General features: G+C 33.4%; 2 protein-coding genes across 2 annotated transcripts; both read right to left on the bottom strand.

Annotated features, from left to right (window-relative positions):
- Nucleotides 1-3,257: 3,257 nt before the first annotated feature.
- On the bottom strand, nucleotides 3,258-8,278 carry LOC136819799 (uncharacterized). Its single transcript, XM_067076040.1, has 5 exons — nucleotides 7,653-8,278; nucleotides 6,425-7,317; nucleotides 5,832-6,062; nucleotides 4,717-5,296; nucleotides 3,258-4,119 (listed from the first exon to the last, which is right to left on the bottom strand). Exons 1-5 carry the CDS (start codon nucleotides 8,233-8,235, stop codon nucleotides 3,305-3,307), a joined length of 3,102 nt encoding a protein of 1,033 aa, XP_066932141.1. The 5' UTR covers nucleotides 8,236-8,278; the 3' UTR covers nucleotides 3,258-3,304.
- Nucleotides 8,279-10,269: 1,991 nt separating this feature from the next.
- LOC136819866 (mitochondrial import inner membrane translocase subunit Tim9-like) lies at nucleotides 10,270-12,705 on the bottom strand. Its single transcript, XM_067076116.1, has 3 exons — nucleotides 12,605-12,705; nucleotides 11,378-11,473; nucleotides 10,270-11,218 (listed from the first exon to the last, which is right to left on the bottom strand). Exons 1-3 carry the CDS (start codon nucleotides 12,647-12,649, stop codon nucleotides 11,108-11,110), a joined length of 252 nt encoding a protein of 83 aa, XP_066932217.1. The 5' UTR covers nucleotides 12,650-12,705; the 3' UTR covers nucleotides 10,270-11,107.
- Nucleotides 12,706-13,607: the final 902 nt, after the last annotated feature.

The raw sequence follows: 13,607 nt of genomic DNA on the forward strand, positions 1-13,607 counted from the left end.
TAGCCTAACTTTTTTGACGTTTTTTCGAAATCCTACGCGAAAAATTAAGATTTTTAAAATCGCATGCAGAATTAAATCAGATCATAATTACAAATTCAAAATTTGGTATAATCATACTAAATTTTAATTTCCTAGAATTTCTAATCCAATAATTTTGATCCGGATTAAAAGACAGCTCGGTACCTTTATATTGTGTTGTAACATATCCATGCTTACGACGATGAATGACCAAGTTGCTCAAACTCAGTGATTAATACTGCAAATTAAGATTTGCTATTTGACTGATAATTGGCTATAGTCTGATTTGCAGAACTCTATGCTTTCTATAAAGAAACCATTTCGTTAGATGTTGAAAAGTCTAATGGTTGGCGGGCGGAATCTTGACACGACGGTGTTGGAAAATATAACTTCCTACATTTGAGAAATTGGGGAACATCAATTTCTATATTTCCTCTTCTCGTGTTATTTTAAATGGGATTAATAAGAGTTTAAGTAAATGATATTAAAAATGCTGAACTCTAAGAGTTAGCTAAGAGTTCATATGGCAGAAAAATGACTAACAACGTCGATTTAACATATCCATGCAACGTTATTCTTATGATGAAGGGGCATCACATGGACGTTGATTTGACGATTGCTACCACCAAGGACATTCGGCTGGTTGTACAGCTCTTCTTAATCAAAGAATATTACTTAGTTTTTTCAAATAAAACTCATAGAAATGGGCCAGCAAACTGTGCTGAGATCAGAAAAAAAAGTTATGCGATCTACCGTAAGTAGGTACAGTATGTGGCCCCCAAAACGGCGATCAAATTTGAAATTTCTCTCAAATCTAGAGGAAAAGAGAATTTACAAAAATTTTTGCTGCATGAAAACCTTTAACATCTCTACTTTATTTCCTGGAAAATCTTTTTCAAAATTTTCAATTTCAACAATATTTTTCAATCGCTTAAAGATAGGTAACTTTTTTCTAATGGCCCCCAAAACGTAGGTTTGAAATCTTAGCGATTTCTCGAGATATCTTTAAGATATGAATACAAAATTTTGACCATAGTTTTGAAATATGATTTAGAGGGTTTTGGGCATAAATTTATTTGATAAAATTTTTACAGTATACCCTTGGTTGTCAAAATGCAGGTTTGGAGCCCCGAAAACGGAGGTGGAGTTAAAATCAAATTATTAAGCCCATTGGTAATAGGGGCAAAAACTATGAAAATATTTGTGTTTTCCCTTAAATTTACGACCCGATGGATGTAAAATTTATGATTTTTATGAAATATTTCAAGATTTTCGATATTGCAAAGTCCAAACTGAAAATTTAGAAATTTTCAAAATGACAAATTGATTTAACAACGTCTTAATCAAGTTTTTGAAAACAAATCTCTTTTGAAAATAGTTCTATTAATGTATGGAATAAGCTGTGAAAATTTTAGAAAAAAAGCTTAACTGAAACTGAAAATATTAGACTTTAAAGATATTTTTGTCCTATATTTTACAAAAAAAAATACTGAATTTGCCGTTTTTGCTGATTCAGCGAAAATTTTTATATATAATGTTAATTTTTTGTTATGAACTATTAACTCAAGGTGATAGGAATAGAATTCCCAGAATTTTTGCTTTATCTCATATTTAGAATTTTCGGTTTTGTCAATGCTGATTCTAGGGCTCCAAAATACTGGTTGACCTTCAAGATGCTATATCTTTTACCCAGCCTCTAAAGTCACAGATGTATTTGCATTTTCTGAACGGCATTAGGTGTAGAAAGTTTCCTATACCCCGTTTTCATAACTTATTTTCAATATCCAAGGAGCTAGAGTGAGTTATATGCAATTTTTGTCTAATTTTGGTGTTAAAATATTTCCTTTAGACGCAAATATGTTATTTTGAATCTGTCTCAAACCAGCAAAAACATGCTCATTTTTAAGTATAACCATCATTCTTTCAAAATAAACAAAAACCGTTTAATTCTGATAAATCTACAAGTCAGAATCTTCATTATAATGAAAACCTCCGTTTTGGGGGCCATATACTGTAGATGCAGCCCTTAAACGGTACGTTTTCAGGCTTCTTGTGCACTGTAGGGGTGTAAAAAGTGAGAAAAAAGTTTTAGGTACAAAATTTTGGAAAACTTGATCATTAAATTTAGATAAAATAAATTTCAAGATTGGACCGTTAGGGTCGATTTCTCGCGTACATTTTCTCTACACTGTAAGGGTTCAATTGTCAGACTATAATTTTTTTCCGCATTAACAGCAGGAGTAGCACAGGTCAGACTGGTTATAAAAATCCTCTGCTGACGCCATTTTTAAGACGAAAAGGATGAATTAGAAAAAGAATTTTGTGAATTGATATTTTGCATCATCTACTAACTTAACGCTAATCTACACCTGACTGGTGAGCTTTTCGACCATTTTATGAAATCGTAGCTCGACATGTTTTTTTGCCAATGTATCAGAGCATCAGACAATCAGGTACTTTAAAGGATATTTCTGGATGAAATGGGCTGCAAGATGTTTTTGACCTCAAAAACGCAGCTTTTTTTGTTTAATTATATGCGGACTAAATGGATTTATAATGAGAAACTATTTATACATTTTGGTTTCTGACAAATAGAAAGACGCTAGCCAAATTATAAAATATGTCGTTTAACATAAAAGGGGATGGTGCGAGTTTTGATATATTTAAGTTCTTTGATTGGTTGGAGGGTGATTAAGGGTTAAAATAAAACATCGAATCATATGATCAGCTGAAACGACTATTTCACGTATATTTCAGTTTATAATCCATGAAATACAATCTTCATAACTCGGGGAAGCACGGGGAACACAAATTTGTTCGAGTTAAGAATATTTTGATGTTTATAAGGCATTGTTAACTGAAGGGACCGTATTCACTTGTTCGAGTTAAGGGAGACATCCGAGTTATAGAGGTTCGAGTTAAATAGACTCCACTGTACATGATATTAGTGTTATACAAAAATATTATATTCGAAACAGGATAATTAAAAGTTTTTTATAAACAACAACTTGTTCTTTCCATGATTGAAGTCTGAAGACAAATTACGCTTTCACTCGAAATTTTTATGTGCATGTTACATGACATTTATTTCTGATCGGTTCGAATTCATTGACACTAATAAAGTTATCAGCTGTAATTTGTAAAGCAAGTAACATGGGAATAAAATCACGTGAACTTTTTCAAGTAATCACATGTTTTAACTGCATTAATATAATTTTACAGTATTGGCATACTTTGACGGATATCCTTGGATGAAGTAAACATTTCCATGAAAACTCTTCTTGTTTCAAACATCTGTGGTCTCACTTTCGAAGGCTTCATTAACTTGTTCATACGATAAAGGAGAGAACGGTCGAATGGCCGTGTCGAAATCGTTCGTTTTCCTTCCGTTTATTTTTCTTGTTGTTGACGTTTGCGGTGAATCAAAAGCTTTATTGGAAATTCCCAGATCTTTGTTAAAGACACCAGGAGATGACGGTGTTGAGGTTGAATTCTCTTTAATCATTCGATATTTTTTCAAGGCATCTTGCAAACGGAGCTGTTGGTTACCTGATAGCTCATCTCCCTCTTCCGCGTTCACATTTCCTTCCTTATCGACAAAAAATGTGCTTGCATTAGCGGTCGAATCATTCTCTTTGACCATAGCTGAAGAGAATGCTTCGATGATTGCAACATACATTCCTAGCCCGAATAAGAGTGTCACAACAGCAATAAATAGGAGGTGAGGAGATTTTAAATGTTGATCACGTTGAAATGTAATATCACCATAACCAATTGTGGACCAAGTGACAAACCAGAAATAAATACTGGATGAGATATCCAGATCTTCCATATTTGAGGCTGTGGTGACACAACTACCAAGAAACATTAACACCAATAAGAAACATATACCAACAACGACAGTTTTCACATACAAATACTTGACGCATTCTTTATTCTTCAAAACATTCGATTCAAACTTTCGAATGAGGAATGTAATGAGTTGGACCAATAATTTTCCGGCAACGCTATACATGGTCAAACCAAGTGGAATGCCGATTATGGCGTAAAAAATTGTGGCGTAACGCCCGATCACTGTTTGCGGTGTCGTGTTACCATACCCTGAAAGTACGAATAAAAAGAAGCTATAGGAATTATAGAGCTTTAAAAAACGAAAAAATCGATTCTTGCGAGAAGTTTCTAAAAAAGGAAACCGGGAGATCATAAAACAAATTCTGACATGCAAGTCTAGCATTTGATTAGAAATGAGTACACTGTTTTTTTCTTTCACGTGGAAAACACTCCCTATCAGTTTAACTTTAGTTTTCACTCCTCCTAGATCTAAACTTTCAATCAAAATATAACTTGTCAAAAAGAATCACATTATGTATCTCGAAAAATTTAGCGATAAATAACATCAAATTACAGTTTCCATAACTCGATATCGCACGGGGAGCTAAAATTGCTCGAGTTATATAACAAATTCGAGTGTGATAAAGATATTAGGGGCCCCCATATTAAAGGGAGTTTCTGCCTGAAGGGACTTCAAATTAAAGAAACATTCGAGTTATGGAGACTTTACTGTAATGTTAGTGATGTATGAAACTGATAAGCCCGGGATCCACTTGATAGACTGGATGGTACAATTATTTCAGTATACTAGCCATCATAAAAAGGTAGACCCTAGGCACTAGACTAGGCACTAGCCTAGACACTCACCGATAAGTAGAATTGTAAAGATGACGAATTCAGCATACTTTAAAAGTTCATACTCATTGACTTCACATTTTGGAACTTTCGCTTTATGAATAACAACCGGTTTCAAAGCTCGCCCCATAATCTTCAAACATCCTTCGTGAAATTTCTCAAAATTAAACGTTTCGTTCACAAAATCTTCAATTCGAACATCAGCGACGTCAGTCAGGTTATTTATCCGCCTGGACACTACAATTCCTTTATAGATATTGATACAGTTCTGAGTGGCATTCTTGAATTTTGGATATGCGACAACATCCTCATGTAAGACACTATCGTCAGGAGGTTTACTGGCGCCTGAACATTCTTCGATATAGAAGAAAAGAAAGAGCCCAAACATAACATAAACGACAAAAATGGAGAAAAACCATAATAATTCTTTGGCTTTTTTCGTAGTGTCTTTCATGAGATGGTCATCGGAACGTGTTTGAAATTCTTGGATTTCTGAAATCACTCTTTGTAATCGGACGTCCGAAATTTTCTTCGATTTTGAGGGGTCGTTGCCGTTTGCATTGACGGGAGCACGCACTGAGATAATCGTCACCTAAAATTGTATTATAATAATACGCCTAGTGAAATTCTGTGGTGAGAGTTAAATTTTAAAGAAGTCGGGTCTGTTTTAAAATATTCATATACTTTATCGAATTGAAATTCCAGGCAAGAAAAACAGAGCACCTAGCACAGTCACATAGAGGTGTTATATAGATCAAAATTTCAAACAGAACAAATTTACACAACACCCTTATATTTTATTTCATATAGCTTTACGTCATCAAATATGAAATCACAAATAGCGTTAGATCGATAATTTGGGGAAAAAAACTTTCAGAATATGTAGCTGAATAGAACCAAAAGTTGAAAGAAGTTTTGGCCTTTTTAAATTCGCGAATGGGAAAGGAGCGATTATGACCGTAAAGTTTAAGGAGCATTTAAATTGCATTGTGGGCTTCTTTGTTTAGAACAAGATATTTGCCATCATTATATCCATAAGTCGTTTCTTGAACAAGTGAGCTTAGGCCACATAAAAGCAAATTTACTTCAAAGATTATTAATAGATAAAAAAAATTCGACAGGCTTACTTTTCTATCACGACCACGCACGCTTCTACTTGCAGCAGTAGCTGGACGGCTCCTCCGGAACGAGGCTGAAGTTGTGGATTGCGAAAGATCACTCGGCTTCATCTTGGGCGTGTTTGGCGTGGGCGTTTGGTCACTTTTTTTCTCCTTTTTCCAAAAAGGCCAGAAATCTTTAACGCCCATTACCAGAAGCTGTTTGTTAGAGTCGCAATTCGTCTTTTCTCGTTTTTTTTTCTTAAAAAAAAAATAAAGGAAACAAAACTAAATTTTTGCAAAATTGGGAATTTCCTTCAAAATCGAAATGAAAAAAAACAGAAAAGTAACAAAAAAAAAGCACAACGGCCAGAATCTCAAAGTTGGTGTGAAAGTCATCATCTATGGAACACACGAGGACACGCAGGGAAAAGTTTTATCAAAAACAACATTATCTGGAAAAATTACACAAATATTATTAACAACGTTCTACAAAATTGAGGAAATAAATTTTCAGATTATTGGCTGTCAGAAAAGAGCCAGGGCAAGTTACGCTTCAAACAAAATACATGAATAAACACCAGGAAGAAAGAAAACACCAGTCATTCAACCTAAAGAAGAACGTCGTTGTTATTGTTAGTATGTCCGTTCATATCAAATCTATCGTTGTCCGTAAATACGAACGCCCGATCATATCCATTCGAATGCGTTTTTGATTCTTTTATTGTTTTCCGTCTTTTCAATAACATCAATGTGTCTTCAGTAAACTTTGGTGTGATAACAATGCTTGATGTAACCCGTTTTTCCCGATGATTCCGATTTGGTTCATCATTGAGACTTTCTTCACTGGAAAGTTGCGTAATACAAGTCTGTTCGTCGTCATCGACAATTTGTCTTGAAACTCTTTCCTCTCGGTTTCGAAGCCCTTCTAAAACCTTATGAGGGAAGAAATTCTCATTGACATCACTCGATTGGTTACTTTCTTCATTTTCCACTAAATTTTCTTCATCATTGTCAATGATAATAGTGCTCATTTTCAAGTCACGTTTCTCAAGAACCAATGAAATTGCAGCAATAATGGCTGCTAAGATACCAATACCAAACAAAAGGATTAACACAGCAACCATCATCATGTGAGGAGATTTTAAATGTTGATCACGTTTGAAAGTAATATCACCATAACCAATCGTAGAGAGACTAATAAACCAAAAATAAAAGCTTGAAGAGTAAGCTAGATTCTCCATATTTGGTGCACTGGTCACACCAGATCCTGCTAGAATAATCAATATAAACAAAACAACACTGATGACTAGATTCTTTAATTGAAGATGTTTAACTTCCTCTGTAGGCTTTTTACGGACTCTTGATTGGATCATATTAAGGATATAAGTAATGATTTGAACCACCAATTTGCCCGCCACACTGTACATAGTAAGTGCAAGAGGCATACCAACGATAGCGTAGAAAATCAAAATGATCCGACCTACAATCGTCTCCGGTGTTGTGTTACCATATCCTGGAAATTCAAAAGTTGTAAAATGATGTAATCAATATATTCTGAAATCTACGCCATACATTCGTATAGGTTTGGTTTGAGAAAGAACTCAAACTAAAAGGAAGTTCTGCATAATGCTGCTTATTTTCTTTGCCAAAGCTCAAGAAAATAAGAAGATGATTCCAAAAGCTCATTAATAAATGTTGATTGCTAACTTCATGCATACTCCTTTTCGTACTTAGTCGAAGGAAATACTCCCACGTCAGATCCGATTGGACTATCTTTACCCACTGGAAAAATCCGTTTCCAATGGAAAATACCTTGAGACAGGGGTGTACGCAAAGACCCTCACTTACCTATCGTTAAACAAGTAAATATTGTGAATTCTGCATACTTCAGTAAAAGGAAAGCATCGATATGACAAAGGCCTTTTGTAGCAAATTTCGTAATAACCGGGTGCATAGAGCCTTGAAACTCCATCTGACAGTACGATAAAATTTCCGTCGATTCAAATGTTGAATTATTCGTTTCATTTCGATCATTATCGAAAGTATCGATAAGTTCTATGCAGCTGTGTGTAGAATTAGTTAATTCCGGATCTACACTCCGGTCTTTAAGGATGTAAGAGTTATCGTCTGGCTTTGTAGCCCCGGAACACTCTTCAATATAAAAGAATACAAACATTCCAAAAATAATGTAAATACAGAATATGAGAAATAATTTCACCAACTGCTTGCATTGTCCTTTGATACATTTTTTAATGAAAACAAGTTCTTTCTCGAGGTCAATACACGATAATGCTTCATCGATTGTGGAGACTGAATCATCAAGGCTTTCTTGGTCTTCATCATCCAAACTTGTTCTACCTTCAAAATTGATTTTGGACTGGGAGAGCGAGACTATTGTAATCTTTCGCTCACGACCTTTCGATGTGGTCATTTTATGTGAAAATTATACCCTGTTGAAAAATTAACTTTGAAGAAAACAGTTTACGTAAATTGATGGCAAAATTCAAAGTGTATATAAGCCAAAGCTAGAGAATATCAAAAATTCGACTATGACCATCCAATCAAAGATATTGACCAAAGCAATCGCTAGGTTAATTTAAAAACATTTTTGATAATTTTTATAAAGATGAAAAAGGAAGAAAATGTGGAAAAATAAGAAGCTATCAGTTTCATCTCATAAGTATCAAGGAGCTAACAAGTTCAAAAATCTCATCTTACATAGAGATAAAAAGAACAGGCGGATAAAAAGAAATTGCATATCTTCCAAACTAACACAGGTATAAGAAAAAGAAATGTTGTACCCAATTGAAAAAGAAAAACAAGGAGTTGAAGAAAAAAATGTGAATGAAAACCTCTGAGAAGAACATTAAAAACAAATCCTACTTTCAACTACATTAAATCGAAGACAAATACAATATCCCAATTTCTATATATTTTTCTTTTTATAAGAATAATAACATTCAATGACACCAAGGATTTTTTGCGATTTTTTGCCCACCTCTCTACTGGTTGACCATACCATTATTTTAAAGAATCTTTTGCCTTACTGTTTCTCACCAAAGATTGAAACAGTTTATCACAGTCTGAAATCATGAAAAATAAACTTAGAAGGAGAAAATGAAACTCAAAAGACTCTTATTTTAGACGGATGTCCTGAAGTTCTTAAGTAAAAACATCTTTATTAAACAATAGAAAAAGACGATCAAATACAATAAAAGAGAAGTGACAAGGGGTAATATTGGTATGGGAAAGTTTTTTGTTCTTCGACATAGCCCTACTCTTAATTTGAATGGCGTCCATTTGATAAATCTCACTTATTTCTTTCAACTTTAGAAATAAAGGAAGAACCCATCTCAACAAAGCTCTTACAAACTATATTATGTCTTTGATAAGAAAAAACTCAAGTTTAAGGTATAACATATTAATAAATCTGGAACTTAAAAGCCCTTGCTCCTTTACAAACGCTTCATTCACGCTAACCATTATTTGAGAGTGTTCAAAATTCAAACTATCAAATCAACAGAAGAAAAAATCACCAGCTTGAAAAGAAAAAACAAAGACCGCGTGAGATTTTGAAAGGCTAAATACTTGATATCTTTCTTTCTTCAAAAATCCACAACCAAAACTGCAACCAAAACTAAATGAATTATAATTTTAAGTCAAGGCTGATATATGGGTAAAATTTAAGTCTGTTCAAAAAATATATTTGCAGTTTTTATAAACTTTGAAAAATACGATATACACGATATACGATTAAGTAATACCTCACTGAAAAAGATTTTATGTCAATTAATCATGAATAATTTTATTAGCTAATTTCAATAATTGGGTAAGTTCTCCATAAGCTGAAAAAAAGAAAAACAAAGAAAATCAATTTTTACGTGTCCAGCCAACAATAAAAGTGATATTAATTTTCATGAAGGAAATCAGAATAAACTCCTCTAAATCTATACCCTCATATCAAAACAAAAAGGTGATGAAGTTGATTTGTATTGAAAGAAGAATATGTATAAAAGTGTTGGGTAAAAAATTAAAACCAGTTTTTATAAACAACAAAGAAATATCACAAAGAACAAAGCAATAATCATGAAGGAAGAGAAAATGATAGGTACAGGATAAATGGGAATAGCACATTCGAAATTCATTTTTCACATACCTGTGTTATCTTCAGAAGAAGATTAGTTTTTTTTCCTATTTCAATTGATGATATAGTACTTTATCATCCATGTGATTTTCATCAATATTCTCTCATTTTATTAAAAGTATTTTTCCCTTCAAAAGTTCTTACCATAGGTCATGAAATGAGAAATATCAAACGTATCGAACTTATCTAAAATCCAAAAATTTTTGGAGTACATGTTCCATCAACCATTGTCAAAATCTACGAAACTTAAAAATCATTCTATACTAACCTTTACAGAGAATAAGTCTGAGAGATAAAAAGGAAGTAAGTAACTTTCAAATATTGTATATTACTTGTGAATATCACAGGCCTTGTTTATTTACTCAAAAATTTACTATTTTCGAATATAAATTTATCTTATGCATTTACACTTGCTTTCGGAATTCCACAAAAACAAAGTCCGTATACATTTTTACAAGGGTATAGAAAAAAATATATTTTTAACACACATGAGAAATGAGACCTAATTCAAAATAAGGAGCCTCGGTTTAATGCAGCTTTGAAAACCAGGGATTCTCAATTTCTACAAAATCAAATCATATAAATTTCATCTCAGTTTATGAGGCCAGGCTTTGGAAAATTTGCGAATCATTCCCCTTTTAGAAATAGTATCTGCTTGAAAATCATGGACTGCTTTTAGACTGCTTTTAGAAGACGTCATAATCTGGACGGCGATAAAAAGTTGACTAAAAGAACGGATAAATTTGAGTCGGTTTGTAATATCCAAACATTCAATTAACAAATAGATTCCAACAAGTTGCGTTAGACACCGCTAAATAAAGAATCTAAAGAAACTAGCAAAATTCTAACCGTGTAGCTTTCCATTGCTCAGGAAAATAGTTTCATTTACCTTTTTTTCAAGTTTCAAGTACTGTATAAAGAGTTATACATCACAATTATTACCATTGCGTCATTTCATCAATAGTCTTTGAAAAAAACACGCACCACAGGGCTTTGTCCGTTGGAAAAGTTTCCAAAGATCATGACTGCGCTTAGCTTTCATTCATCTGTACTCTATATTGTTCAGTCCAAGATTATTTTGTTACAAACACTCCATAATAATATAAAACCTCTTTTTTGTAAAATAAACGCCAAGATAATGCCATCAAGTATAAGGAAATCATTTTGCCGCAGCTCCACCCATGTTTAATTCTTGTAGCTCTTGGAATCTGATCCCGATCCGTTGTGCCATCTTTAAAAACTTCTCAGTACAATTCATTGCGCAAGTATTCTGAAAAATATTGAAGGGGTTAGAAAAAAGGATTTGACAGAGGATGAAGAAAGACAGCAATCGAAAATCATATTCGAGTGAAATAGTTTAGTGTTGATTCACAATAACAGTGCCAAATTAGCAGAGTCGAAGAAAAAGTACCTGTTTAAAAGATCATACCTCGTTTGACGAAATTGTTCTGGTGGTGAAATCTTGAATACAATCTGAGAAACATGTTTCTGATAATTTATTGTATGTTGTCAGAAATGTCTTCAACTGAAGAAAAAAAATCGGTAGATTAATGGTAAAATTTCGGATAAGACAATAGGCAAAGGACAACTGTTAATTTTCGTGCATTGTTAAAAAAAGCCAAGTTGACTTTAAACAAAACAAGCAACATGCTGAATGGACCTACTTAATGATTAACATCAGATGAAAATAAGAAAAAAGTGACAATAATTGTACAAAAATTCAGAATGGAAAAATAAAGCTTGTGTGTTGAATAATGTAAAATGGTAAAAAGGAATTTCCCCAAATACGAAAATCACTTAAACCATTCAGGCCCAAAAAACCTTTTAAGCTGTTTTTGGCCCAAATTTGCCCAAAATAATTTTCCTTAATAATCTGGCTCCGTCACATTTTGGGCATTGCCATTTTGCATCATTGTGCAAAAAATCAGAAAAAATTATGAGTCAACATTGAGAAAAGCTATATTTTCTTATTTGGTTAAAGGGAATTTCCCCAAAATACGAAAATCCGTCTTTTAAGGCGAATAAGAATTTCCCGGGAAAAACCACTTCAGCCATTCTTTAGAGAATCTTGCCCTCCATCTTTGTACAAAAAATCAGAAAAAAGTAACGACAGGATTTTGCACAAAGTCCAAAAAACCCTATTTTAGGCAGTTTTTGGCCCAAATTTGCCCAAATATATTTTTTTTCAAAAATCTGGCTCCGTCATATTTTAGGCATTGCCGTTTTACATCATTGTGCAAAAAATCAGAAAAAACTAATGAGCCAATCCTGAGAAAAGCTGGTAACAGACGGACGAACGAACGGACGAACGGACGAACGGACATGGGTTAATTTATAGAACCTCCACCGGGGCACCCGGAGGTAGGTCCAAAAAGAACGCAAAAAAAGAGCTCAGAAAAGTTCAGGCTCTTGAATCTTAGCAAATAGTCAGCTTCTAGATTTCTCCTAATTCAAATTTTATCTATGATTCCTTTGTCACCATCTTCTTGAAGTTAACAAGACAGGTTATCTATGATTCCTGCATGATTCCTTTGTCACCATCTTCTTGAAGTTAACAAGACAGGTTTTTCGCCGCAGAAATCCTTTACTTATTAAAGAGTGGTATGGAAGGAAAACTTCTGTAACAAATTTTCGATCATCAACATGAATTTCATACCTGGTCCACTTGAAATTGTTGTTGTCCAGCCATTGGTAGAGCCATTTTAAGGTATTTTTTTGCTATTTATTTCTAGCTGAAAGAAAATAATAAATAAGAATAACAAAATTATTTTCCTAAAATTTCAAATGACTTTTTTCCGGAGTGAAAATGCACTACGTACCAGAGAATTTGCCAGATTTTTTTTTTCGGTTTCCTAAGGCTGGACTTGTTGGTTTGCCGTCACCCGACCGACCCTCCCTTCAAATGTCGAACCAAAATAAAATATTGCTATTTTTTTCGCGAAGTCAAAAGCCGTATCTTGTCCGTCCCATTCTATCTTTAGTTTAAGAATCATAAATGCCCTTCTAGCTTGTCCAATTCCCTTTTAAAATTACCTAAATGTAAACAAACTGTTGTTTTTCGAAATTTCATAGATCTTCAAATTTTTCAAAAACTTTTCAAGCTCAAAAATCTAGGGTCGGGTGATAGCACACCAACAATCTCTTAAGTGCGGCCTGATTTAGGATGCAATGATACTCCAATAATGCGACTTCAATCCAAATTCATAAAATTTGAACACACAAAATCTTAGATTCCAAATACACTTCAAAACACTCAAAAATGAAATTATAAGAAATAAATAAAAAGGATCTTTAAATTCATTTTGCCTCCAAAATTACTAAAAATATTAGAACTTTTCAATACATTAATTTCTCATTAAAAACCATCCTACTTAAATGTTAGACATTATCAACAAACTACATAAACTAAAATATATTATGCAACCAGATGCAACAACAAAATTAAACAAAATAAGATATTGAATATTTCTCTGGGACAATTTCTCCAGCAAAGACCATTGGTCAAAGGATGTATTTGAAGTATTTGAAAATTACGAATATTCAAGATTTCAAAAACATGTATGTTGGCCGAACCAAGAAAATGCTATAAACACAGGGGGGGGCACGCAGTTACTACAAAACAGTATGACACTTAATACCGTGGTGGTACTGTATTCAGA

The sequence above is a fragment of the Clytia hemisphaerica genome, unplaced genomic scaffold, assembly GCF_902728285.1.
Source record: "Clytia hemisphaerica strain Z4C2 unplaced genomic scaffold, Clytia hemisphaerica genome assembly, whole genome shotgun sequence".
NCBI lineage: Eukaryota > Metazoa > Cnidaria > Hydrozoa > Leptothecata > Clytiidae > Clytia > Clytia hemisphaerica.